The 22,500-nt window shown below is 38.1% G+C and overlaps 3 protein-coding genes across 11 annotated transcripts in view; 2 read left to right on the plus strand and 1 right to left on the minus strand.

Moving 5' to 3' along the window:
- LOC138032438 (ralA-binding protein 1-like) overlaps positions 1 to 15,599 on the minus strand; it is a 22,014-nt gene extending 6,415 nt beyond the window's left edge. Inside the window, exons 1-11 of the mRNA XM_068880111.1 lie at positions 15,526 to 15,599; positions 15,372 to 15,453; positions 14,778 to 14,903; positions 13,156 to 13,274; positions 10,830 to 10,960; positions 9,463 to 9,531; positions 8,044 to 8,128; positions 3,281 to 3,343; positions 2,088 to 2,181; positions 1,513 to 1,565; positions 1 to 71 (exon numbers count right to left, since the gene is read on the minus strand). The exon at positions 1 to 71 is cut by the window's left edge and continues 1 nt beyond it. Coding sequence (XP_068736212.1) covers positions 1 to 71; positions 1,513 to 1,565; positions 2,088 to 2,181; positions 3,281 to 3,343; positions 8,044 to 8,128; positions 9,463 to 9,531; positions 10,830 to 10,960; positions 13,156 to 13,272 — 683 coding nt within the window. The 5' untranslated portion in view covers positions 13,273 to 13,274; positions 14,778 to 14,903; positions 15,372 to 15,453; positions 15,526 to 15,599. The remainder of the gene's footprint in view (positions 72 to 1,512; positions 1,566 to 2,087; positions 2,182 to 3,280; positions 3,344 to 8,043; positions 8,129 to 9,462; positions 9,532 to 10,829; positions 10,961 to 13,155; positions 13,275 to 14,777; positions 14,904 to 15,371; positions 15,454 to 15,525) is intronic.
- The window catches only part of LOC138032432 (guanylate-binding protein 6-like), a 115,970-nt gene that overhangs the window by 58,064 nt on the left and 35,406 nt on the right, over positions 1 to 22,500 (plus strand). The window lies entirely within an intron of this gene.
- Positions 10,328 to 22,500, plus strand: part of LOC138032441 (uncharacterized) — a 12,600-nt gene continuing 427 nt past the window's right edge. Inside the window, exons 1-7 of one of the 9 annotated variants that reach the window (XM_068880117.1) lie at positions 10,328 to 10,551; positions 13,096 to 13,176; positions 16,338 to 16,476; positions 17,722 to 17,781; positions 18,867 to 18,970; positions 19,864 to 19,943; positions 20,891 to 22,500. The exon at positions 20,891 to 22,500 is cut by the window's right edge and continues 427 nt beyond it. In XM_068880117.1, the coding sequence (XP_068736218.1) occupies positions 17,776 to 17,781; positions 18,867 to 18,970; positions 19,864 to 19,943; positions 20,891 to 21,039 (339 nt within the window). In that variant the 5' untranslated portion in view covers positions 10,328 to 10,551; positions 13,096 to 13,176; positions 16,338 to 16,476; positions 17,722 to 17,775 and the 3' untranslated portion in view covers positions 21,040 to 22,500. Of the gene's footprint in view, positions 10,552 to 13,092; positions 13,177 to 15,667; positions 15,687 to 16,337; positions 16,477 to 17,721; positions 17,782 to 18,866; positions 18,971 to 19,863; positions 19,944 to 20,890 lie in introns of those variants that run through there. The other 8 variants (XM_068880119.1, XM_068880120.1, XM_068880116.1 and 5 more) reach the window with 8 other exon arrangements.

Raw genomic sequence — 22,500 nt, forward strand, 5'->3', positions numbered from 1 at the left:
TTCACTCTTTCAATTTCTGTCTTTTCCTGCTCTATACGTTTCCTGAGCTCATTGCCAATAGCAGATAGTTCCTGGGCAAAATGAAAAATACGGAAGTGTCAATCATCATCATCATCATACATCATACACAGATTGAAGACGGTAAAAACTACTTTAAAAGTGCAAAGTTGAACAGTTAAAGGAAGCAGTTTGAGAAGAGAAGTGGCAAGGGAGGCTGACGATGGAACGATGACAACATCATTTGCGTGGCTTAGAACCTATCATGTCCCTGTGATTGGATATTATGTCCATCACGTACAATTGCTGGGATGACGCAGTTGACGAGCAATTACTACACACGAAAGTTTATCATGGGAAGAAGACTTGAGCAGGCGTCGTGAACCTGTTCCCCGTGTGCTTCCTGGGTGCACAAAGTAAGTATTGACGAAAGTAAATATATGAAGCTATATATATTTGAACTGCCAAGAGAATCAAGCGACATAAATTAGGACGGTGCCTACTATAGTTATTGCGCATACGTTCTGCGCATCTCGAGATACTCGGGTTTCCTATGGGTGGTGCTTATTAATACAGGGATATTTTTGCGCAGTTCAAAACTATGTGGAGAAAACAGAACTTAGCAAGTGCTCTTGGTATCTAAAAAGAAAATTGGGGGTAACCACGCATTTTTCAGAGATACTTAAGCTTCAATTTGGAAAAGAACGCAATAGTTTTAAAGCTTTTTACAAATACTGTTGATTAATTATCTTCGAAAAATGCGTGGTTACCCCCAATTTTCTTTAAATGGATTTCAATAACACTTATTAAGATCTGCTTTTCCCGCATATTCCCGCAGTTCAAATATGTATGGCTTTCATATATTAACCTTCGTCATCTCTATATCCTCTACCGGCTCAATATGAACTCACATAATAACCAATTCCCAGACAGCTTCATAGCTCAACTGACAGAAGCACTACACCGGTACCGCAGCGGTCAACTGAAGCTTCGAATCTAACAATTTATTACTAGAGAGAAACGAAAGCCGGAAATACGTCTACATTCGAAGGCTAACCCACATGTGACGCCAAGTCTGGGAATTGAACCCCTGACCACAACGGTGGGATGTGAGTGCTCTCACCACTGCGATATTCGGTCACACTTTGAACGAAACAGGATCATGCAAGTTTCACTTGTTTAACTGCGATTCAACAACCCTTGTACCTTCTACAGAGTCACAACCATGGCTAACTTTGTCATTTCATTAAAACGAGTTTAAAAAAGCTACTACAATACTAGGAATGAAATAAAAACATTGCTAAAAGAACATTTTTCATTGTTTCTGCTTCCTTTGCCTATAAAATTATTACTCCACTGTTCCCCACCCTCCCCCCAAAATGGCAATCTGGTGTATCAGACAAAAACCTTGTCAGGGTCTGCACTGTGGTCAATAAAGTTGTTGAAAAAGTTCCCCACTTTTACTGAGATTGCTGGCAATTTTCGATATTGTGTATTTTTTAAAATAAATCATACTTCTTGTTCCAATAAAAGCTCTGCTTCAGACGCTTCTAAGAGTGTTATTAATTCTGCAAGAAAAAAAGATAAAATAAACAATTCAGGCCCCAGCTGTTCGAAGGGTGGATAGGGCTATCCACTGGATAACTCAATTGCTTTCGCTACTGTTTATCGGCTGAATAGTGATTTCACCGTTGGATACCGTTATCCACCTTTTGAACATCCGAGGCCTGGTCAATAAAAGTTCAAACATATTTCCTACCAGCCAATCAAAACGCGTGTCTGACAACACATACATGTAACCAATCAAAATGCATGTGATGTCACAGCCGTGTTTACATACTCTCATCTAAACACAGCTATTGACCAATGAGAGTGCGCGTACTATCCTAATTAGTTTGTAAATGCATATAGAAAAAGTGTTTTTATCAACACATTTCTGTTAAAAGAAGACAGGCGTGCCAGCCCTATAACTCATATAGCTATAACCACGTAGGCTTATTAAAATAAGGATATCAGAGTCATACATTTGTATTAATTTTAAAAAATTGTGTTTCATTCAGTTTTCCAATATTTTTTTAAAAATACTCTACCATCGCCCTCATCTTTTGAAACAGAAGTTTCTTGACTCTTTTTTGGTTCGTCCTCCTCTTTTGACACTGGTACATGTTTCTTGGAATGCCTGAGCTACATTGTACAATAAATCAAGGAAGGACAAAAAGTTCACATTAAGAGCAGATACATGTAAAGTTGGACTTGACACAAGAGGTATTCGTGAAGGGTTAGGGTTCGTCAATTCGTTCAGTTCGATATAAATTGGTGAAGCTTGATACCTGGATCAAATGTGGGTCAAGCGTTAAGCTTACTGTAATGGCAATTCAAATCAGAACATCAGAAGCAAGTCATAAATTTACGCATTAAGGTTGATTTAGGAAACCATGGGCATTTGTCACATTGTGGCTCAATCAGTAGAGCAACGGTGATCTAATCCAGAGTTCCCATCATGGTCAGAGCTTTTCTCTGTCCATGTCTGGGCCCATTTCTAATACAAGGGCTAACGCGCAGGGGGCAGTTCCTCGAAGCCTGGTTAGCGCTAACTTGCACAGGTGGTTAAGAGGCACCAAATCCTATAGGTTTGCATGGTATTTAACGCTGACTAGCGCTAACCATGCATCGATGAAGCAAACGGGCTAGCTGGGTTACATAGGACTAAAGATAGCACTTAAAATTACACACTAATACAACGTATATAACTCCACCTGCCTTTCTGTAAGTCAATCTAAAGTCAGTTGAAAAACTCAGTTGTCTCAAAAGTGGAACTAATGAACTTTATTTGTAGTCAAATTTTCAGCACTTCGTCCAGTACGCAAAAAATTGTTCCTCTGCTTATGGTTGCCATTGAAATGCATTTTCAACTTCGTAAGACATTTTAATAAAAGGTAAAGGTACACCTTACTTAACGTCGGAAGTTCCTTTACCCTCTCGAAAGGTATTCTCCCAGGAAGCTGAAGGTGCACTCATTTTACCCCCCTCTTTCCATCAGCGCTCCGTTTTAAGGGTATTTTAATAAGGTTAGCTGAAGCAACACAGAATGGAAAGAAGTCGAAGCAAGCATGTAAGGTCACTAGGGATCGAACTCGGGACCTCTCGCACAGAAAGCCGAATACATTGAACACACTTTTCAAAAACAATCAGTCACTTGACATTTAACTAAAATCAACGTTAGACACAAAGCAAAAAAATGTGCTTCTTTAGATCCTAACCTTACAAAAGTAAAATTCATTACCTTCCTCTTTAGTAATGTAACCTTCCTTTGAACTTCCCAGAGCATCTCATCTTGGCCTTCATTCTTACAAAACAAGGAAAAAACCATAGACCTTATTCATAAATGGCGGTCAGTTTATAACTCTTTTGTCCAAGTGCAAATTAGCCCACCAAGACTCGATACCATACAGTGAATTGAAAAGAACTCTTGCTCTAAAATGAGGCTTGGTAGGCTATTAAGAATAATAAAACAGATGCCATTTATGAATAAAGTCTATTAGGCAGAGATATAAGGCCATTCACCTATTGTACACTGCTGATGTGTGACTGTATTGCCTTTACTCAAGATGGTGGCTCATGTTTCAAAACACCTTATAAGTACAAGGCATCATGTCCTACCATACTTAAGTACGACACTTGCAAACTTTCATTTTTCTAGTTATTCTATGGATTGTTTTCACTGTCACGCAACAAAAAAAATAAAAGCGAAACCGTTCAATGAAATAAGCCAAAAATTTGGAATGCTGTAGGAGATAAATTCATAAATCATCTCACCAATTCTCAGGTCTGTGCGGTACATCGTTTCTGAGTTATTTGTCAAAGCGTTTCACCCAACTTTAAAGAGTTTTGCATGGAGCCGCCATCCATGTTGGTGCACAACTGTTGTGCACCAACAAGGTGGCCAGAAATCAACATGAACATCTGGAATTCGCTTAGCGATGAAAACGCTTACTTTTCGTTCATGAGATCAAATACACGTGTATGTGTTGTAGTTCAATTTGCACTTTGGTACAATTTGTTTTTGAACTGGTACAGAATATATTGAACTGGTACAATTTTAATTCTAGTGGTGCAAAAACAGGTAAAATAGTTTAATGTTTGTTGAACACAAAGAACACACTTCATTGATAACAGCTGTTTGCCATTCATTTACTTAGTTCAAGAGGTTACTGAAATAAGGTTTGCTGAGCATTCAGAGCAGGACAGAAATAGCAAGACTTGTTGGAAATACTTAACAGTCTGGTTTGACCAAGAATAACATGAGTGGTTTTAAGCACTAATTTACACAATTTAAGCCTAAACACTTGTTCTAGAATGGTTAGCTTTTATTTACAGTCATGATGTACTAAACATAATTTATTTTAAAGCCTGTTCATTTAGTGTATGTGGCAACAAGGGCTGAGGATTGCTTTTTGGCTTATCATCAAGTTACCATGAGTGTACCAGTCCTGCTGTTGGTTTGGATTAGTTTTATCATGTTGTGTGTACAATTCAGTTTGCATGCAGACTGTAACAGCAATACATGAATTACTGTATGTCACTGTTTCAATAAGACAAGAAATAAAGTGCAGAAAATCTCACAATTTAATTTTGCTATTGTCATTAAATTAATAAAATAGTATTTTGAGATTAGTGTCTTGTAGCAATTTGTTTTGTTTTTCCATATCAAGATATCTCAATGAGTAGTATAGGGGAAACTTAGCACCAAGCAGCAGTTTTTCATCTAGTGTATAGCCCACTTGCTTTTTTGCATGCTGCTGTAAAAGATATTTTGGTTAAGAGAAATCTTTTTTCACATTAGTGGCAATACAAGGATAAAATCGCAAGGGTGTGATCAGAGTATTAACTTTGCCATACTCTGTCACAATTTTTACATATCCACTCTCTTCAATTTCGATGATTTGACCCAAGAGCATTTTGAGGTGAAAAGGGTTGATCTTGTCTACTTTATTTTTATTGCCACCATGTCCGAAATCTTAAATTTCGGTTGTTTTTGCGCTTGCTTTCTTGTTTGCTGGTGATAGTCTTCTGCTGTTCGTGCAATGGACATAACTTACGAACAACTTTACAAGTTGAACGCTTACTTCTGAATACTGTAGTTGTCATTCTCCCATTTACTTGTGATTTGATGTCCTCTATGTGCTGTTCTTTGGTGTGCTAAGACTAAGAGTGGCGTAGAGTTTACTCTTTGGGATAACAGTTTTTCTGTCAGGTGTTTGCAGTTTTTGGAGCAACTTCACAATACCCCGCCACAGCTAACGACTATTGTTTCCCCTATGCGGCATCTTTTGAAGAACGAGACTTAATACAATAGAGCCTATTCTTATTCAATGAAATGCAAATAAGTGGCGGGGTATTCTGAAGTTTAGCCCAGTTTTCCTTGGTGGTATGTCCATATCTTTCTTTGCAATGTCTTTAGTTGTGACTGAGATAGTTTGCCTTCCATTTCTCTCGAATCACTACTCGATTTTTCACTTTGAATTTTCAAGTATTCCATTGCTCCATTGTAAAATTGATCTTTGCTTAAAGTCATCTAATCTTTGATAAAATATTTCGTGTGATACACACTGCATTGTGGAGCTGTTTTCTTCCAACAAAACAAAAGTCTGAAAGTCTAAATGTGAATAAATTGAAGTTTGGACCGAGAGTGGCCTGGGATGAATAATAAAATCTTTGGACAGAGAGTGGCCTGGGATGAATATTAAAATATTTAATTATAAATTATCATAGTAAATTTGCATGATCTGCTTGTGTGGTCAAGTGGATACGAGAGTGGACAACAGATCCAGAGGTAGGGAGTTCAAGTCCAAGTTCGGGTGAGTATAAAAGAAAGTCTTGAGTATACTGTGTAAAGTCTGTCATAGAGGGAGTGGGCATAAGGGTATGCAAGGAGGGGGGCCACCTGCAAAATAAGGGGAAGATGAGGGAGGGGTAGGAAAGTAGAAGAAAAGAAAGATATAACATATTCTTTTTTAGACCCCCTAAAAACCACGCCCCTGTTAACTACACCCCAAAAAAAGGAAAATCCCTTTTTTAGACAGTTGATAAAAATAAACCAGTACAATTAAAATTGTACCAGTTCAATATATTTTGTACCAGTTCAATATATTCTGTACCAGTTCAGAAAAAAATTGTACCAAAGGAACAAATTGTACTACAACATATGCACACATCAGTACAATGTATTCTACTAGTAAATGTATTTAAAATGCTCAGACTGCTGAGATTCATAGGCAAAGACTTTTTTTTTTCAACCAAATATTTCTATTTCTAGGTCATCTTCAACCTCCTATAGATAAAAATTCAAAACACCTTGCGATTTTGATTTTATAATTTGATGACGTCACTGTGAAAACCATCTATTGGACAATAGAAAAATATTAATAGAGGGGGTCAATAGGTTAACTTTTTAGTAATATACCAGGTGAAAAACTCACACAAACCAAGAGCTGTGAGTTTCAGATCCTTGATGGTGAACACAATGAAAGATACAGATCCTCTTGAGATTTTTGAAGATGACTGTTATACCAGTATCATATCATATCATATCATATATCTTTCTTTACCCTTGGATTTTAGAGTAGCTTGGTGTAGCTAATATCTCCGAGCATTTACCCTCCCAACCATGATACACCACAGAAGACAGACCACAACACCGGGAACTACATGCCCTACTCTTTGCGACAAGTGTGTGGGTTCTTTTACATCCAACAGGATTATAAACATTGAAGGGTTATGAGACGGGGCCTACGGTTTATCGTCCTTATCCGAGAAGACTAGAGAGTCTAACCATTTGCAGATGTAATTACCAAGGCAACACTTTCTCCTCAGTTATTTAAAGACCCTGAGTGTTGGTCCGGCTGGAGTTGAACTCACAACCTCCAGCGTGACAGCCCAGTGCTCAACCAACTGAGCCACCAGTGCGCGGTTGTGAAGTACACCAGTGAAGCTACATCCCCCCTCAAAAACCAACATTTGACTTGATTTGTGTTAATTGTTAATTTCAGTTTACAGTGTCCCCAATTAGTGTTCCGGCGCTAGAACGACTAGACACTTTAATAAATAAAGTTCCTTTCTTTTCCTTTCCTCACACGTGAAAAGGTCGTACACTTTTGAAACAGCGGCAAATTCCGTGTAAAAATCTGAGTATTGTTCTATTTTGAGTTGGGAGGTATAACAAAACACTTAACCTCCATCAAATTTCAATGTTCTCTTCGGCTTCGCCTCGGGGAACATCAAGGGTCTCAGGGACACAAAACTCACTCTTCCCCTTGGGGCCAGTCATTAAGTGCTTAATGATCTGTTACAAAATTTCTCAGGGTCCTGTTTGAGAAGCGTAGGGGACGAGAGCATCTGTCACTTCGCACATTATTTTGTAAACTGAGTAAAATGAAGCTGAGTGGCTGAAAAGCCTTAGGCTTTTGTGTACATGTACTTCCTGGGGAAGTCATTGTTCATGATTTCACAGGATACTATTACTGGTAATTTTGAAGAGCACAACAATAAATAAGTGCTTTTTAATGGTGTAATGTGCATGTGAGAAGGAAGATAAACTACAATTAGTTACTCGTCAATGGGAAAAATCTGTCTTAGGTAGGATTTGACTATCTAGACCAGTGGTAGGGAGGTCATGCATTCAAGTCCTACCCAGGGCCCTGTTTCTCGAACGTCCCAAAAACTTTTCGGGCCTGAAAAGCCATTTGTGAAACTGCAAACCACTTGCTTTGGAAAGCTGATCTTTAAACATGTTTTTAAGGCCATAAAAACAAAAAGGACTGTGAAATTTGATGATCTAAATCCTCTCCGATCTTGAGATGCAAAAGGAATTGTGATACCCGAAAATGGCCTGTAAAGTTTTGGGACTTTCAAGGAACAGACCACCGGCCTCTGATTTTTCAGTTGTCCTTTGCTCCGTTGCCAAGCAACAAACTTATCATGTGCTCAGAAATTGGCTTCAGTGATGTTGACATAAGGGTTCATTCACTAATGCAAGAAGGGTCCTACCTTCGAAGATTCTGAAAACATGTTGAGATCTTCATGAAGCTGAGAGAGAATTGCTTCCTGCTTGGCCAAGGCTGAAGCTATTGCACTATAAAGATCAAGGGGTTTAAATTATTATTAAATGCCACTCATTTGGAAATTGCTTGTCATTTTGAAAATTACATGTAAGAATGATCTTTTCTTGGCAAGACATTTACATGTATTTACAAGGCAAAATCATGCAAAAGGTACAATGTTTAGTACTATTGTACATGTATAAGATTTCTCAATAGTAATCTAATGTTTACACATTATCTGTCCCTAAAGGAATCAAAACAAATCATTTCAGCCAGTTGCACGGACCAGCAGTGAGTGTTTAGACAGTGTATTAAAGATCACGTGATATTTTGGAAGTCTAAGAGCATTAATGTTTGGACCATTTTTTCATGTTGCAATGTTAGTCAATTTGCTCCTAGTTTCACTACTGGTTTCATGACAGCAAAAAATGGTGAAAAAGAATGTCAGTGCAGCAAGTTACACTTCAGTGTAAATCATAAAACTTCAAGACAAAAAGAATATTGTAGCACTCCATAGTTATAATTAAGTACAGTATGATCGTCCGGGTGATCGTAGTCCTGACAAGGACTGTTTGAGACAACCTAAGCAGAAGTCATCTTCAGCGACAAGTGATCTGTCAATCAATATCATGAATATGTTGAACAATGACACCTATGACCAGAGTTTTTCATATTACCGGTATCTACTGATCTTACACAAATCACTTGACTCTGATGATGAGTTCCGTTCAGGTTGTATAAATGTCAGTCGAAGTCATCTCAAACAATCCTTCTTAGGACGTCACTCACCTCGATCATCATACCTTACTTAATAATTATTATGATATGACTCCTGGGTTTAAACCATTTACAATTCCATAGTTAACATGACCAAAAGACATGTACAATGATGTAGAATGGCATAACCCCTTCATTTAATTTTATTTAATATTTTCATTTATTTATTTAGCCTTGCCTAGTGAAACACAAGAAAAGATGAACAGAATCATGCTACAAAATATTGCTAGGTACAGAGAACAAAATCAACAGTGTAAAAATAAATGCAAAAAATCCCATAAAAACTAGACAAACGTAAAAAGGGACTAACATGCCGTGGTGGTACTGTTAATGGCAGGGACACTTTAACAATAATTTTGCACCAATTACTGTGGGTGCATTGTTAGCTACTGACTCTTTCCTAGCCTAGCCTGCAAATGCACTCACTTCTCATTGCACTAATCAAGTTGATTGAATGAATCAAGCAGCCAGAGGGACGACAGGCAGCTGTATTTACAGGCTAGTCCTAACCATAATACTGCACCCTCCTTCAGCTCTTCCTATACCCAGGCACCAAACTCCAAAAAATCAGACTTATTCATTCTCTTACTCTGGGCTGCTTGGTAAGTCTTCCTCCTCGTCACCCACTGCAACAGACAAAGTGGGTGGTCCATTGTACCTACCAAAAACAAGTTAAAGAGACTGAGCATAATAATTTGAAATTCAATACTGTATCACTAAATGCTGTAAGAGAAAGCTCTTACTTCTTCTAGCTTGTGTAATTTTAGGATTGTAAATTATCAGCTGGTGACAGATATCTGTATCTCTATGTAGACCTGTCTGCAGCAATTTTCACGCCAACGTCGAGTGTATCCTTGTGGTCATACTAAAGTTGCCCCAAACAATAATTGTTACAATCAACTTCATTTACTTAGGGTGGCTACAGCCACCTAAAAATTGAAAAACTTGCTGTCCTCGGTAATACCATGTAGAATATTATTTGTTCTACGTGTAAGTGGAAGCTTTGAAAAGGGAAGAAGTCAGCCTTTTAAAATTTGTCTTCTATCTAACATGGTAATTTCATAACAAAAAAGAATAGAAACTTACAGTTTACTGATGACAACTACATGCAAATGCGCAGTGTTCTCACCAGGCCGCGCCATTGCGAGATTCCCGCAAGAAAAATAGAAATGGCGCATTAAAAGTCATGCAAATGCACCCACTTGGGCGCAAAAGGATGCTATAGGCAAAGCAGGCTTTTAGAAGTAAAATAGCAGTCTTTTATTCCAGCGAATACTCCAGCTCCTTGCTTCTCCAACCGAATGAAAACAGTTTATCAAAATATTCAAAGCGCTTTCAAAGCCTTCAAATTCATGATTATCGTCAGTCAAACGAGCATTTCGCAGCTTCGAAATCTTGGCCACCATATTGGATTAGGTAGCTATAGGTACTACGTGTAACAGATAATTTACAGTGCGGGCTCATGTTATTTGTCGTGGCACGGAGAAAATTAGATCCAAGGATTTAAGAAAGTGTAGAAGATCATTGATACGCTCGCTGGAGAAGACGACAATGAAGAGGACAACATCAACGTCAAGCAAGGTCAAAGAGCCATTTCATTGAAGAAAGACCGTGTTTTTCAGAGTGAATGGAAATGGATTATTGCCTATGATGCCGACAAAGAGATCACAACGTGTATGTAAGATCTGTCTCGGGGCAAACAAGTCATGCATTTAAACAATATTGTTGAAGGCCCACCATTGTAAGAGTACCAATTTGAACAAGCGTTGATGAAATGGACAGAGAAATCACGAGGGGTTTTTTTCCACACTAGTCATGGCGCGCAAGTAACTTTGTCCCGCTTAAGCTCCTGCAGGGCCCCTATTCTTCAGGAAAAGGGGCCCTGTGACTCCCTAAGACAAACTCCTGGTGAGAACACTGAATGTGCTATGTGGTCCTATGTTGTGCACTACTCACTTTGTGATCTTTGTATCTGGGAAGAGTTCATTGACATAATTAAGAAAAATAAACAGCACTCCATGCCCCACATTCATCGTTGGACTTAAAACAATTCCAATGTTTTGTAGATTCATTCTGTTTGAATAATACTGGAAAGACAAACAAAAGAGAATGACATGAAAACTAAGTACAAGTAGACATGTCACGTACCGGTAACCAAAGAAAAGTTCTAACCTTAAGAACTTAGTCAGTTGGCCTTTAAAAATAACCGAATCTCGCTTCTCCTATTACTAGTTCAGCTGAAGTTAAGAATGAGTAATCAAGTCCAGATTGAGAGGTTTTTTTTTTGAAAACTGAAGTAGGAGGAGAATACATGTAGCATATTACTTATTTTATAATTAACCCTTTGATACCCAAACCATACTTAGTATTTTACTCTGTCTAATGCCACACGATTTTACTCGTCAATGGGGAACCCCCAGGAGTCAATGGGTTAAAGTAACAGAAGAATTGTCTGAGGGAGCAAAGCCTAGCTGCTACTATGATGGACACCAAGATAAACATACAGTACATGTATAGCCAAGGAGAATTTACAGTATGGAAGCTGAAGAATTCTCTGGTATCCTGATCCCCATAATCAACATCCTGGTATTGGGGAACACTTCTTTGTCTTCAATCTATTCACTCCTTGCCTCATAATCAGAGTGACAGTTTACAGATTTTATCCTGTCTTGTTGTTAATTGTATCTCTCAGATAGCACATTGGACATGCACTATGATCAGCTAGTTTAGCAGGCTGTATTCCACAAAAAAATAATGTTTCAAAAACTCACACAGATTTTATTCATTTTTCAAATTTTGAGACAAGCAGTTGAACCTTCTGCTTGACTGCAACTACATGTAGTTTCCTTTTCCATGTGCCTGATTACCTCTGACAGAGATCTTGCTAACATCGTTTTCTTGGTCTGTACTGAAAGTTATGGATCCTTGTTTCTTCCCATTGATTTATAGCCCGCATATGCATGCTTTGCACTTTGGCCAAAAATCAACAGAAAAAATTCAGTCCATAAATTACAGTACAGACCTCGAACTTAGTATGAGGTAAAATTTTTTTATGCCAGACGATTTTACTTATCAGCAGGGGCCAGTTTAGGGGTGAAAGAAATCCAAAATTGACTTTCAATTGGTGGTACAACTGTACAGTGGCTTTCAAATGACCATGAAAAATAAAATGTAAAAACAGAACCTAAACAAAAATGCAAAAACATTTAATTGGCTTATCAAACAAAAACAAACAAGCACAAATTTTCATTGGCTTGGCGAACACTGATGCAAACAGTTTGTCATCTCTCCATGAAACTTTCTGGAAAGTTTCGCTTTGACGTCATTTGAAATGCAATAATGTGCATATTAATCAAACTGTTTACTTCCCATATTAGGAGTTTCCTTGGCGGGAATAAGGAGAAGGTTTGTCTTCACCTTGCCAAACATTGGTCCGTGAAACAAGTTGCAAACACTTCTTCAAGGTCTTTCAAAAGTCGCTTGATCAGATGGTTATTTTAAACAAGGCAAAACTTGAAAGTTTGGTCAGATGTTCAGCGATTACAGGAAAAAAAAGCAAGAACGAGGTAGCATTATCCTAAGTTTACAAATAATGTGATGCACAATGGACACTCACAGTATAAAAGCAGGAATGTATTAAGCTAAGCCAAGGCAGAGTTCTCCATAAGAAACCCAATCAGTTAAACTGTATTTCTCACACACCACCAGGAGCCATGCCAAGCCAAACCACACAGCTTGACTTTTATTAAACATAAGAAAATAATTGTTTTACAATAACAAAAACAAGTGGCTAGAGAATAAGTTCACCTCAACTTAACACATTCTACAAGTACTTCACGGGTGGGTGGGGCATGTCAGGCAATGAAACCTTACACAAGCCCCATGACCTGAAAATCTCAGCAAACCTGTACCCAGACTCCACGCCGTGTGTGAGAAAAACGTTTCCTGCTTTTTCATTCCTCAGCCAGCGGAAACCACACTTAATAAGTCAGCGAATCTTTCAATAAACCTTGATTCTTCATCTCAGTTGAAATCATTTCTAATTTCAAACGAACTAACCCAAACCCATGACTCCTGACAAGTAAAATCGTATGGTGTTAGTCTAAGAGTAAAATCTACATGTATCAAGTCTCACTCCTAGGAGTCTATACTTTTTTTTTAGGTTAAAAAGGTTATTGAGCAAGTATTAAAAACAGGATTTCCATTGTTTTATCTCTAGCAGTAGCCTACCACTGGCATGTTTGCCATTGTTTAGCAGTTGACAAGAAACATGAAGCTTCACCTTTTCCATGACATGAGACATGTGAGTGAAAAGCCAGGCCAGCAGTGTTCTGTTGCAGGATGGCAGCTCAGGCAGAAGTTGCTTGACTTTTTCCAGCTGTTCATTTTTGTCCTGCATACCTGTTCAGCAGTAAGAAAGTTCACTCACTCACTCACTCACTCACTCACTCACTCAATCCTTAGTTACATGTACATGTTTAGGCATTTTAGCACTTTGTGGTGCTAATTGCCTGATTTCAAGCCACGAGGGACAAGGTACGAGTCTGCAAATTATGAGATTAAACATTTAAAAATGTCAAAATTTACAAAGAAATGTATGGCCTTCTGGACACTGTGTCCGGATGACCAAAAAATTTTCTTTGTAATTTTTGACGTACTTAAATGGCTGTATCTCAGTCAAAATTAGCCAGATTAACACCAAACTTGGGGATTTTGTACATCTCAGACTAGTTGCCTTCAGCTTGAAATCAGGAAATCGAGGACCCATTCAACCCAGACCACAACACTGGGAACTCCATACGTCCTTCTCTAATTGAATAGTGTATGTGATCTTTCATGTCGTATAGAGTTTCTAGACAAGGGTTGTGAGACAGGGCTTACAGTTTATAGTCCTTATCCGAGAAGACTTAAGTCTAACGAGTCTAACCATTTGCAGATAACATTACAAAGGCAGCACTTTCTCCTCAGCTATTCAAAGACCCCGAGTGCTGGTCTGATGGAGTCAAACTTGAGACATCCTGCATGCTAGTCTGATGCTCAACCGAGTCGATTGATCGACAATTAGGCTGTTGTGAGGCCCTCCCAAGGGAACATGGCTAATTTTAACTGGGAACAGGGGAACAATATCAAAATACTCTAGGGAGCAGAAGGGAACAAAACAATTTTAGGGATCAAAAAAGTTGGGAACAAGTTTGAAAGTAACTTGAGGAACAAGGGAACACAGGCACATATTTAAGGGGAACAAGGACCCCCCTGGGAGGCCTCTGTTATGTCAAGAAACAAACCTGATTAGATTCACACTCAATTTTGATAAAAACCCTAAAAAGCCTAGAAATAATGCTTGCCCTACCACTTCCGTTATTGGTATAAATTCGAAAGCTAATGCATAGTCTTAATGCAACACTTTCTGTTTGATATTGATCAATATTGGGCATGCACCTAATTACTTCCATTTCTAGCTTTACTGTACGTTAATTAACCACCATTAAAGTCAGAAGAGGGGTAAGGGGCTGGTCTCTAGTTCCTTTGGCATTTTTAGATGTACAAGGAGGGCAAGGTACCTGTACATGTATCAACACATGCAGGTACCGCTTTTTATTTAGCCAAACTAAAGCTACATATTTTGTAGAGCTTCACTTAGGACTGGAGCACAGAGGGGTAAATGTGAGGCGGTATATCCACAGAATTGGGTTTTGCCTTTTGACACAATAAAAAAATGCCACGAGTGACTCTTTTTCATAGTAGGTCCAAATTTCAGGGATTGAGTTGAAGCTGACCTCTGTAAAAAAATTTTTCTGATTCACGTCAGAAATTTCACCACACTTTAGTGACATACCGGTAACATACCAAAGTATCCAAAGCACATGCGATGCCTTTCAACAAACTTTTCCTTCACTAACTTACCAGACAGCTCATTAAATTTGGGCAATAATGCTGCAGCGAGGATGTTTTCAGGTAATTCTCGGAGATAAAGTTTCACCAAACTTGCCACAGCCTCAGCTTCGAAGTCATGGAGATTTACTGTTTTTCCTGAATTTAAAATTAATGAGAGATAAAATTAACCTTTAGAAGCAATTTATGTACCTATCTGATCACAACACATTCGTGTTACAATGAATAATCATATTTTTACTGTAACATTGCTATGGGTTCTTTCAGAGCGATATTAAAAATGTATGCCTCCTTTGTCAGTCTTTTAATGCAATGGACCTTCTTCTTTTCTTGGAAATTGTATTATTTTTGTATGATTTAATTGGTAATGGGACTTCGCGTATTCCAATTAAGTCTGTAATCATACTTGTTATCACTCGTATGATTACAGATCGAATTGGACTCCACTCAATCCTATTAACATTACTAAGAATTTTTTTCCCCATTAAAACAGATATGTAATAAAAGAGTTGTTGTTACATTGCCATTATCCCTGTTACATAAATGACACCTCTGATACATGTAGCTATACTACATGTAAGCCTAAGTACCACAACACCTTGATACCTTGATCGTAACTTTCCTTTAAGATATCAACTTTGGACTTTGTCCCTGCCAGAAACTCTGTAAATTCCTTCCACTTCAAGACCTACATGTACATGCAAACATGTTAATGCATGTGCAGAAAAAAATACAAACAGCTTTACAAAAGGTTGCTTACATGTAAAATACCACTTTGTTGCAATAACAGTAATAACAATGTTAATGGATGAGGTGGATGTGATATCTGGAATGACGAACACCAGGGCAAGTGGAATCAGCCAAAGCCAAAGCCAGTTGAAAGGCTGACTCCAATTGATGAGACCCGGATTAGTAATACATGTAATTATTGCTTCAATACACATTAGAGAAGTAAAGTAACCATAGTTTAAGGAAAGTTAAGGAAGAAAATGAGCAAGGAAAAATAATACAAAGTTATAGTCAACTAATCGGCTCCCTTGGCTCAGTAAGTTACAGGCTTACCAGTTTATTGTGGGCTCTTCACCAATCAGATTCAAGATATATAGTCAGTATGAAATGTACCTACAATGCATTAGTTAAATTTATAGCAAATTATCACGCTTACATGTAAAACATATTGGCCCAGCACAAGTGCTCTTATAGTATCAGGACTTTCCGCTGATAAAATTAATATTACATGTATCGTGTTTGCGTTTAATACTACTAGTCACTTTCTTCACTGCAAATCAAATCATTCCGCTAAACATTAGTCAAAAAAAATTCTGATTGCCCGATCGGGCAAGTCTTAGAGTTGTATTACTTGCCCACGGATTATTTCGCTTGCCCCAGGCAATCAGGCAAGCATTAGTGTCAAACACTGCTGGATGCATCAAATAAGCTGCCTTCAGACATACGGGTGTTATCTTCTTGTGTTCACATTGAAATTTTTGTTAGTTATAATATTAATCATCAGCCTAGTGATAATTACACTCTAAGAGACTCATTGTTTTTTTAATGATGGTTTTATTGCAGACAAATATTAACAGAAACAGAAACCCAGCTTATCTCTCAAAAGAGATTTCACGAGTTGGTTGAGCAACAGAAAAAAATAGATGCTGAAATTGATGCGCAGTTATCACGGGATGAAGACATTTTGAGAGTTGAGGAAGAGGTGGAGTACAATCTGTATTTTGATTATTTTAGTAAAAATTACAAATGAGCAATCAGATAAAAAAATTAGATTAAAACTATTTTTCTTTTGGAGTTATAATACATGACTAGATTCAGTTGATCTTTTTACATTGAGGTTTCATCTATCTTTTTAACATTTCGTTTTTATCTTAACCCTTTGAGGTCCAAACTTTGTTATTTATAAATCGCAAGATTACGAACTTTGCAATTTATGTTTATCGCAAGATTACGAACTTTGCGATTTATAAACTCTTTCAAGGTGGTTGGATCTAGGGAGAAGTGACATCATTTACTGACTAGCTAAGAAATTTTAGCGTGTAAACGTAGCTTAATTAAAAATTCCAGTTAAAAAAAATAAAAAGGTAAGGTAAAAAAAGGTAAAGTCTGCTTACGAGCCTAGAAGGCCCATCAGGCCGGCGCTTATCTCCGGTTTCTGTAGCATGAAGCGACTAGGAGTATTTCTACTCTCCCCTGGATGGGATGCCAGTCCATCGCAGGGTTACCCCCAGCATTAAATTCGCCGGTACCCATTTATACACCTGGGTGGAGAAAGGCACCGTGGGAGTAAAGTGTCTTGCCCAAGAACACAACACAATGTCCCCGGCCAGGCCCACTCGATCCGGAGTCGAGCGCACTAACCATGAGGCCACCGCGCCTCCCAAAATAAAAAGGTATCTTTTTCAAATCAAGGCTTAAAACTTGGGTCACTATAGTGTTAAGTTAACATAGTTTTGAAATCCAAAGAAAAGGAATAATTGATTTTTTGGTCATAGTAGCACTTTAAGAATTTTCTCAAGTCCCTTCACTCTCTAATCTTTAACACTAGCGTTAACCTTTTTGTTTTCTTAACCTTATTGTCTTTAGATTCTTAAGCAAATATTTCAGCCTTTTATTGTTTCAAAGTTGTAAATTACATGACTGTACAGTGTATGTGGATTTTTTATGGACTTGAATATGGTCTTGAAAATGACTTTAGAGCAGTTGAAATGTCATTTTTTATCACTTTCTTTTAAGTAAAATAGGTACATGTATGCTTCAATAATTATTTTATGTTCCATCTTTTTCCTTTGTGATAATTATTAGAAAGAAATGAATAAGAATAAGAGGTAGAGTCTGTTCTAGATGTTCTCCAATTCCATGCTCCTTGGATTTTAGGGTGCAAGTCCATAACGTTGTACCGAATCATTATTTTATTTTGTACAACTCTATGTCATTTTACTTAAAGGCTTACTACGAAGCCAAGAGAGAGGCAGCCAGAGTAGCAAAGCAGGCCAAACAGATGCAGGTAAGAAACCTAAAATATGTTTGAGTTAAGATGGGATTTTGCCCATTTGTCACAAATAAACCTCATTTGATCCTGCTGAAGAAAGTCCAAATTACCATATTTACGTGAAGAAAAAGTGAAGTTTGTCAATTCCTGAGTGGAGCATTCACCTTTAAATTTCCCTTTCTTTCAAAATTACATGTAGGCATTAAGTGTTCTTTTTAGAAGCATTGAAATTACTCTGCGAGCAGAGTCTCTTTCGATCTTCCTAGATAAGTCGGGAAGAGGAAAGTAGACTCTGCCAGCTGGCTCGACTTTCTTTGATTTGCCGCTCATCCAAAGAAATGGATGAGTCATTCCAGTTTCGACTTGTCAAACCTGTTTTTTTAATTTGTGCGCATAATCAATCGCCACGCATCATCAATATTTTTTAAATTTACAACAGCGTGACAATTTTTAACTGTCTAAATTCCCATGAGTATTTCCTCCGTATGTCGGTTACAGAAACTAGTTCGCCAGAATTGAGAAACCTATTACTTTTTTCAGTAAAAACTGAAATGGCAATTTAAAAACTTGAACTATCTTGAGTTTCGAAGGAAATTATTCCTAAATTGTCGTGTGTTTGCCAGAGTTGTTAGAAAATATCCCTACTGTTTGTTTTGGTTTGGTGGTTTTGCGGTTACTAGTCACGCGTTACTGACTCCTGAATATGTTTGAATTTTTATCGCATGCTCAACACGAAATGTCGAGCCGGCTGGCAGAGTCTCCTTTCCTCTTCCCGACTTATCTAGGAAGATCGAAAGAGACTCTGCTCACAGGGTACATTGAAATGTGATTGAGTTATATTTCATTTGGAAGTGTATCATTAAAAAACTCATCTACATGTACAGTCATGTATATCTAAAGAATTTTTGAAAGTTACAGTTCACATAAGATTGCAGCCAGGCCCAGGTTGCTTGGAGCATGGTTGGCGCCAACTAGCGTTAAATACCATGGAATCACGGGTATCTAGCAGATAAAGTTATACAGCCTTTGATGGGCTGGTTGACAGTAGATAAAGAGTGGATTGAAACATAAATTGAATAATGATTCCCTCTGTTGCACAGGAAAACAAAATAGCAAAAGAAAAGGAGAAAAGGATTCGCAGGGGTTTTCTGGATGACTCATCACTATCCTCTTGGTTAACAGATGATGGCATGAGTGCGGATGAGTATGTAATTGACTTCTTATGATTGTTATATCTCACATTAAATTTTTATAGTGAATATTATGTATCTTAACCCATTGCCTGTGAAGTGGCCCCCATTGAAGAATAGAATTTTCAGAGTGGACAGACCGGCGACTGGTGGCCCAGTTGGTTGAGCATCGGTGTTTCAGACAGGAGATTGCAGGTTCAAACCCCAACACTCATGGTTTTAAAAACAACCGAGGAAACAACCAAGGATAAAGTGCTGCCTTTGTTATTTCACCTGCAAATGGTTAGACTTTCAAGTCTTCTCGGATTTGGACTATACACCGCTTTCAAATGGCGACCTCCTTTACATTCTTTTGTATTTATGTTAATTACACCTACTGCCCTCATTTTGAAACAATTCATATTCTTTTGAAATTTGCTCCTCATAGTGAGGGTGGAAAGGCTTATTAGCTAAAACAGAAGAACATTTTAATTTGGCTGCCATTATGAAAGTGGTCTGTAAACCATAGGCCCTGTCTCACAGCCTTTCCTGTTAATCAACATGCACTGTTAGGAGGGAACCCCTATGTCTCCTTTAACCCATAGGAGGGGAAGGGTTATAGGGGGCCTAGATGTTGAACTTCTAAAAGGGGACATACTGTAAACACCGGTACATACAGTAAGCTGCATCTTTTCCTGTAAGTAAATCCAAACTTATGCATATACATGTAGTTTCCGATTGGACCTCAAGTAGTCCAATTTGCCCTTATCTCAGGGTTCCTGTTAGGGGCTGAACTCACTCCAGGGCTTCAGTTACCTTGGCATCACAACTTCAAGGGGTTTAGTTACTCAGGGAATCAATCAGGAAATGTTAGATAAGGTTTTTCAAAAGAATGTCCCCTTATCATGGTGCTGCTTTTGTCTTTTAGTGCTGAACTTGATGTTGAGGACTTTGATGCATTTCTGGAAAAAGTTAAAGCAAGATCTCTTGGAAACAGCCCTTTTTCTTGTAAGTTGTATTCAATTGTTATTTACTCGTGAAGTGGGCACTCACCCTAGACGCCTGAACTACATTCCTAGAATGATTTAGGGGACAGCCTCAACCCAGTTTTTATAGGGTAATGTTCAAAGTGTCTTGAGATTGAGTTTCAATTAGTAAAAAAACCTGACACTTGACTTATCCTAACTTAACAATGTATGTCACTCCAGGTCTACACTGCTTTTTAAATTTGTTAGATGTGTACATGTATGCTTACTGTATGTCACTCGTAGACCAAATGTTGCGGCATTTTTACACTGTGCATTTGCCTTTCAACATGTCTCAGGCACAACACGCCACAACTATCTTCACTTCATTCTCGTCCACAAAGCTCTGTGAAACAAATAAAAATGCGCACAACTCGTTGCAAAAGGCAACACTGGGAGACAAGTTGCAGACATTGAAGATCCTGTAGCTTCCCAGGCGCGATCTGTGATTTGGGAACGAAGCAATGGACCGGTGATACAACAGGAATTATTCACCTAGCCCTGATAACAAAACTGAGTACAGTCATAGAAAGCAATGGAAATAGTCTGGAAAAGCTACATGTACAGGATTACTTGTAGACATGGGTGTCACATTGTGTGTTAATCACTTTAATCACTAACTGTCCCCATTAATTAATTAATTAATTAATTAACCCTTTAACACCCAAACCGGCCTAAACCGGCCAGAATTAGTATTTTACTCTGTCTAACGCCAGACGATTTTACTCGTCAATGGGGAACCCCCAGGAGTCAATGGGTACAATGTAATTGTGAAGTAATTTTGGGTGTTGCAAGGTGTCGTACATTTTGGCAATTTGTAGGGCAACTTTTTTTGCAAGAAGTTGCAAGACAAATTGCACAAAAATTGCTCAGTTTAACACCTGCTTTCTTCTCTTTAAACATGATTTTTTTTTTTTTATTGTTCCGTAGCTCCTACTGCATCTGTCGCAAATATCCAAGCACCATGGGAAGATGCCTTAGCGCAGGGTATGGAAGCCACAAAGATAGCTGGCAAGTCACTTGATGCACTGCATGGACTTTCATCGTCTGTTGATCTTGTAGCAGTCAGTGAAAGATAGCAGTTACTAACATTCAATGTCTTGTAATGGTTGCCATCAGCAGTAAGATTCTTTTTGTGATACTGCTTCTCATTAACCGACGGGGAGCCAAAGTCGTAGAAGACTAGCTGCCCTTAAGTCTATGAGGACATCTGGTGATACTTCTTCTTTTACTGTGGCAAAGCCCCATTTTATAACAGTAGCCAAATGGAATATTCTTTGATTCCAATGCTGTGCAAATGATTGGTCCCAACAAGATGGGTGCCGCTGCCTTCAGTTTTTAGGGTGAAAAGAATAAATTTCTTGAAATGAGTGGGCTCAGTTCTAAATTGAGTTCTAAATTGAGACCAGTTGGTGTAACATAGACAAGGAATCATCTTACAAAAGAATCATATTATAGGTTCCCATTTGCGGTAGTTGTGACTTCATCAGCGTAGTTGTCCGGTGAACCGCAGTCTGAATGAAAGGGGTGTTCCCAAAATGAAAGCTCGAAAATCGTTGGCAAAATTATACTGCCATCTCTCCCCATTCTCCCCTCAGCTCTCTTGTGTGACTAATTTAAAGTGGGAGGTTCAACTGACTTGAGAGGGACTGCTAACTGTCCAAGGCAAAAATTACCATCACAAGTTTATATGAGCCTTAAGCCCAACCCTTCCCTCATTGCCTTGTAAAATCAGTAAAAACTATTTGGAGGATACTTAACTGCTTAATTTTAACTCGCATTGACGGAAATACTAATTTACGTTTTTTTTAAAATCGGATGGTAGAATGCCTTCAGAAGAGTAATTTCGCCTAAAGATTTTTTAAGCGAGAAGAATTAGAAATGAAAAATATATTTAATAAGTCTATTGACGAAATAAAATAGAACTCAAAGAGTATTTTCAAGGTTGGGCGGTAGAGTGTACGCGAGTTATTTAAGCCATGTTCTCCAAGGCGACATTTCAACTATTCGACTGTTTAATGACATTGATTAAGAATAAAGTTAGAAAAACAGAGGAAAACACGGAATACCTTTTACTACAGGTCATAGAAAATTTTTCAGAAAAGTCGTTTGTTTGTTGGTGTTTCAAACAGCGTTTCCATTGTTACGTCATTGAGAAAAACAAGAGGCTTCTGAAAAAAACCCTGGTATCCGTTTTTTGTTCGAGTGACGTATTCTGGGTAATTCAGGTACTGCCGAACACCAGATTTTTGTTGTTATCTGACCTTTGCAAATTAATAGAGTTTTAACTAATTGGTTGTTCTCCATCTGATGGAGAAGTGCATTATCTTAAAGGTATAGGTTCATTTTACAAGTTTTCTGCCTCGGGACATATCGGGAAAAGGAAAAATGCCGATAAATCTGTCGACCATTCTTGTCCAGGTGCTAGTTGTATAAAAGCTGGATAATGCTATCCATCGGAGAAATCGCTTTCCGGTGGATAAACACTGTCAAAACCAATGGAATTATCCAGTGGGTAGTGATTTATCCGGTGGATAGTG

Source organism: Montipora capricornis, chromosome 14, assembly GCF_036669925.1.
Source record: "Montipora capricornis isolate CH-2021 chromosome 14, ASM3666992v2, whole genome shotgun sequence".
In the NCBI taxonomy this organism is placed as follows: domain Eukaryota; kingdom Metazoa; phylum Cnidaria; class Anthozoa; order Scleractinia; family Acroporidae; genus Montipora; species Montipora capricornis.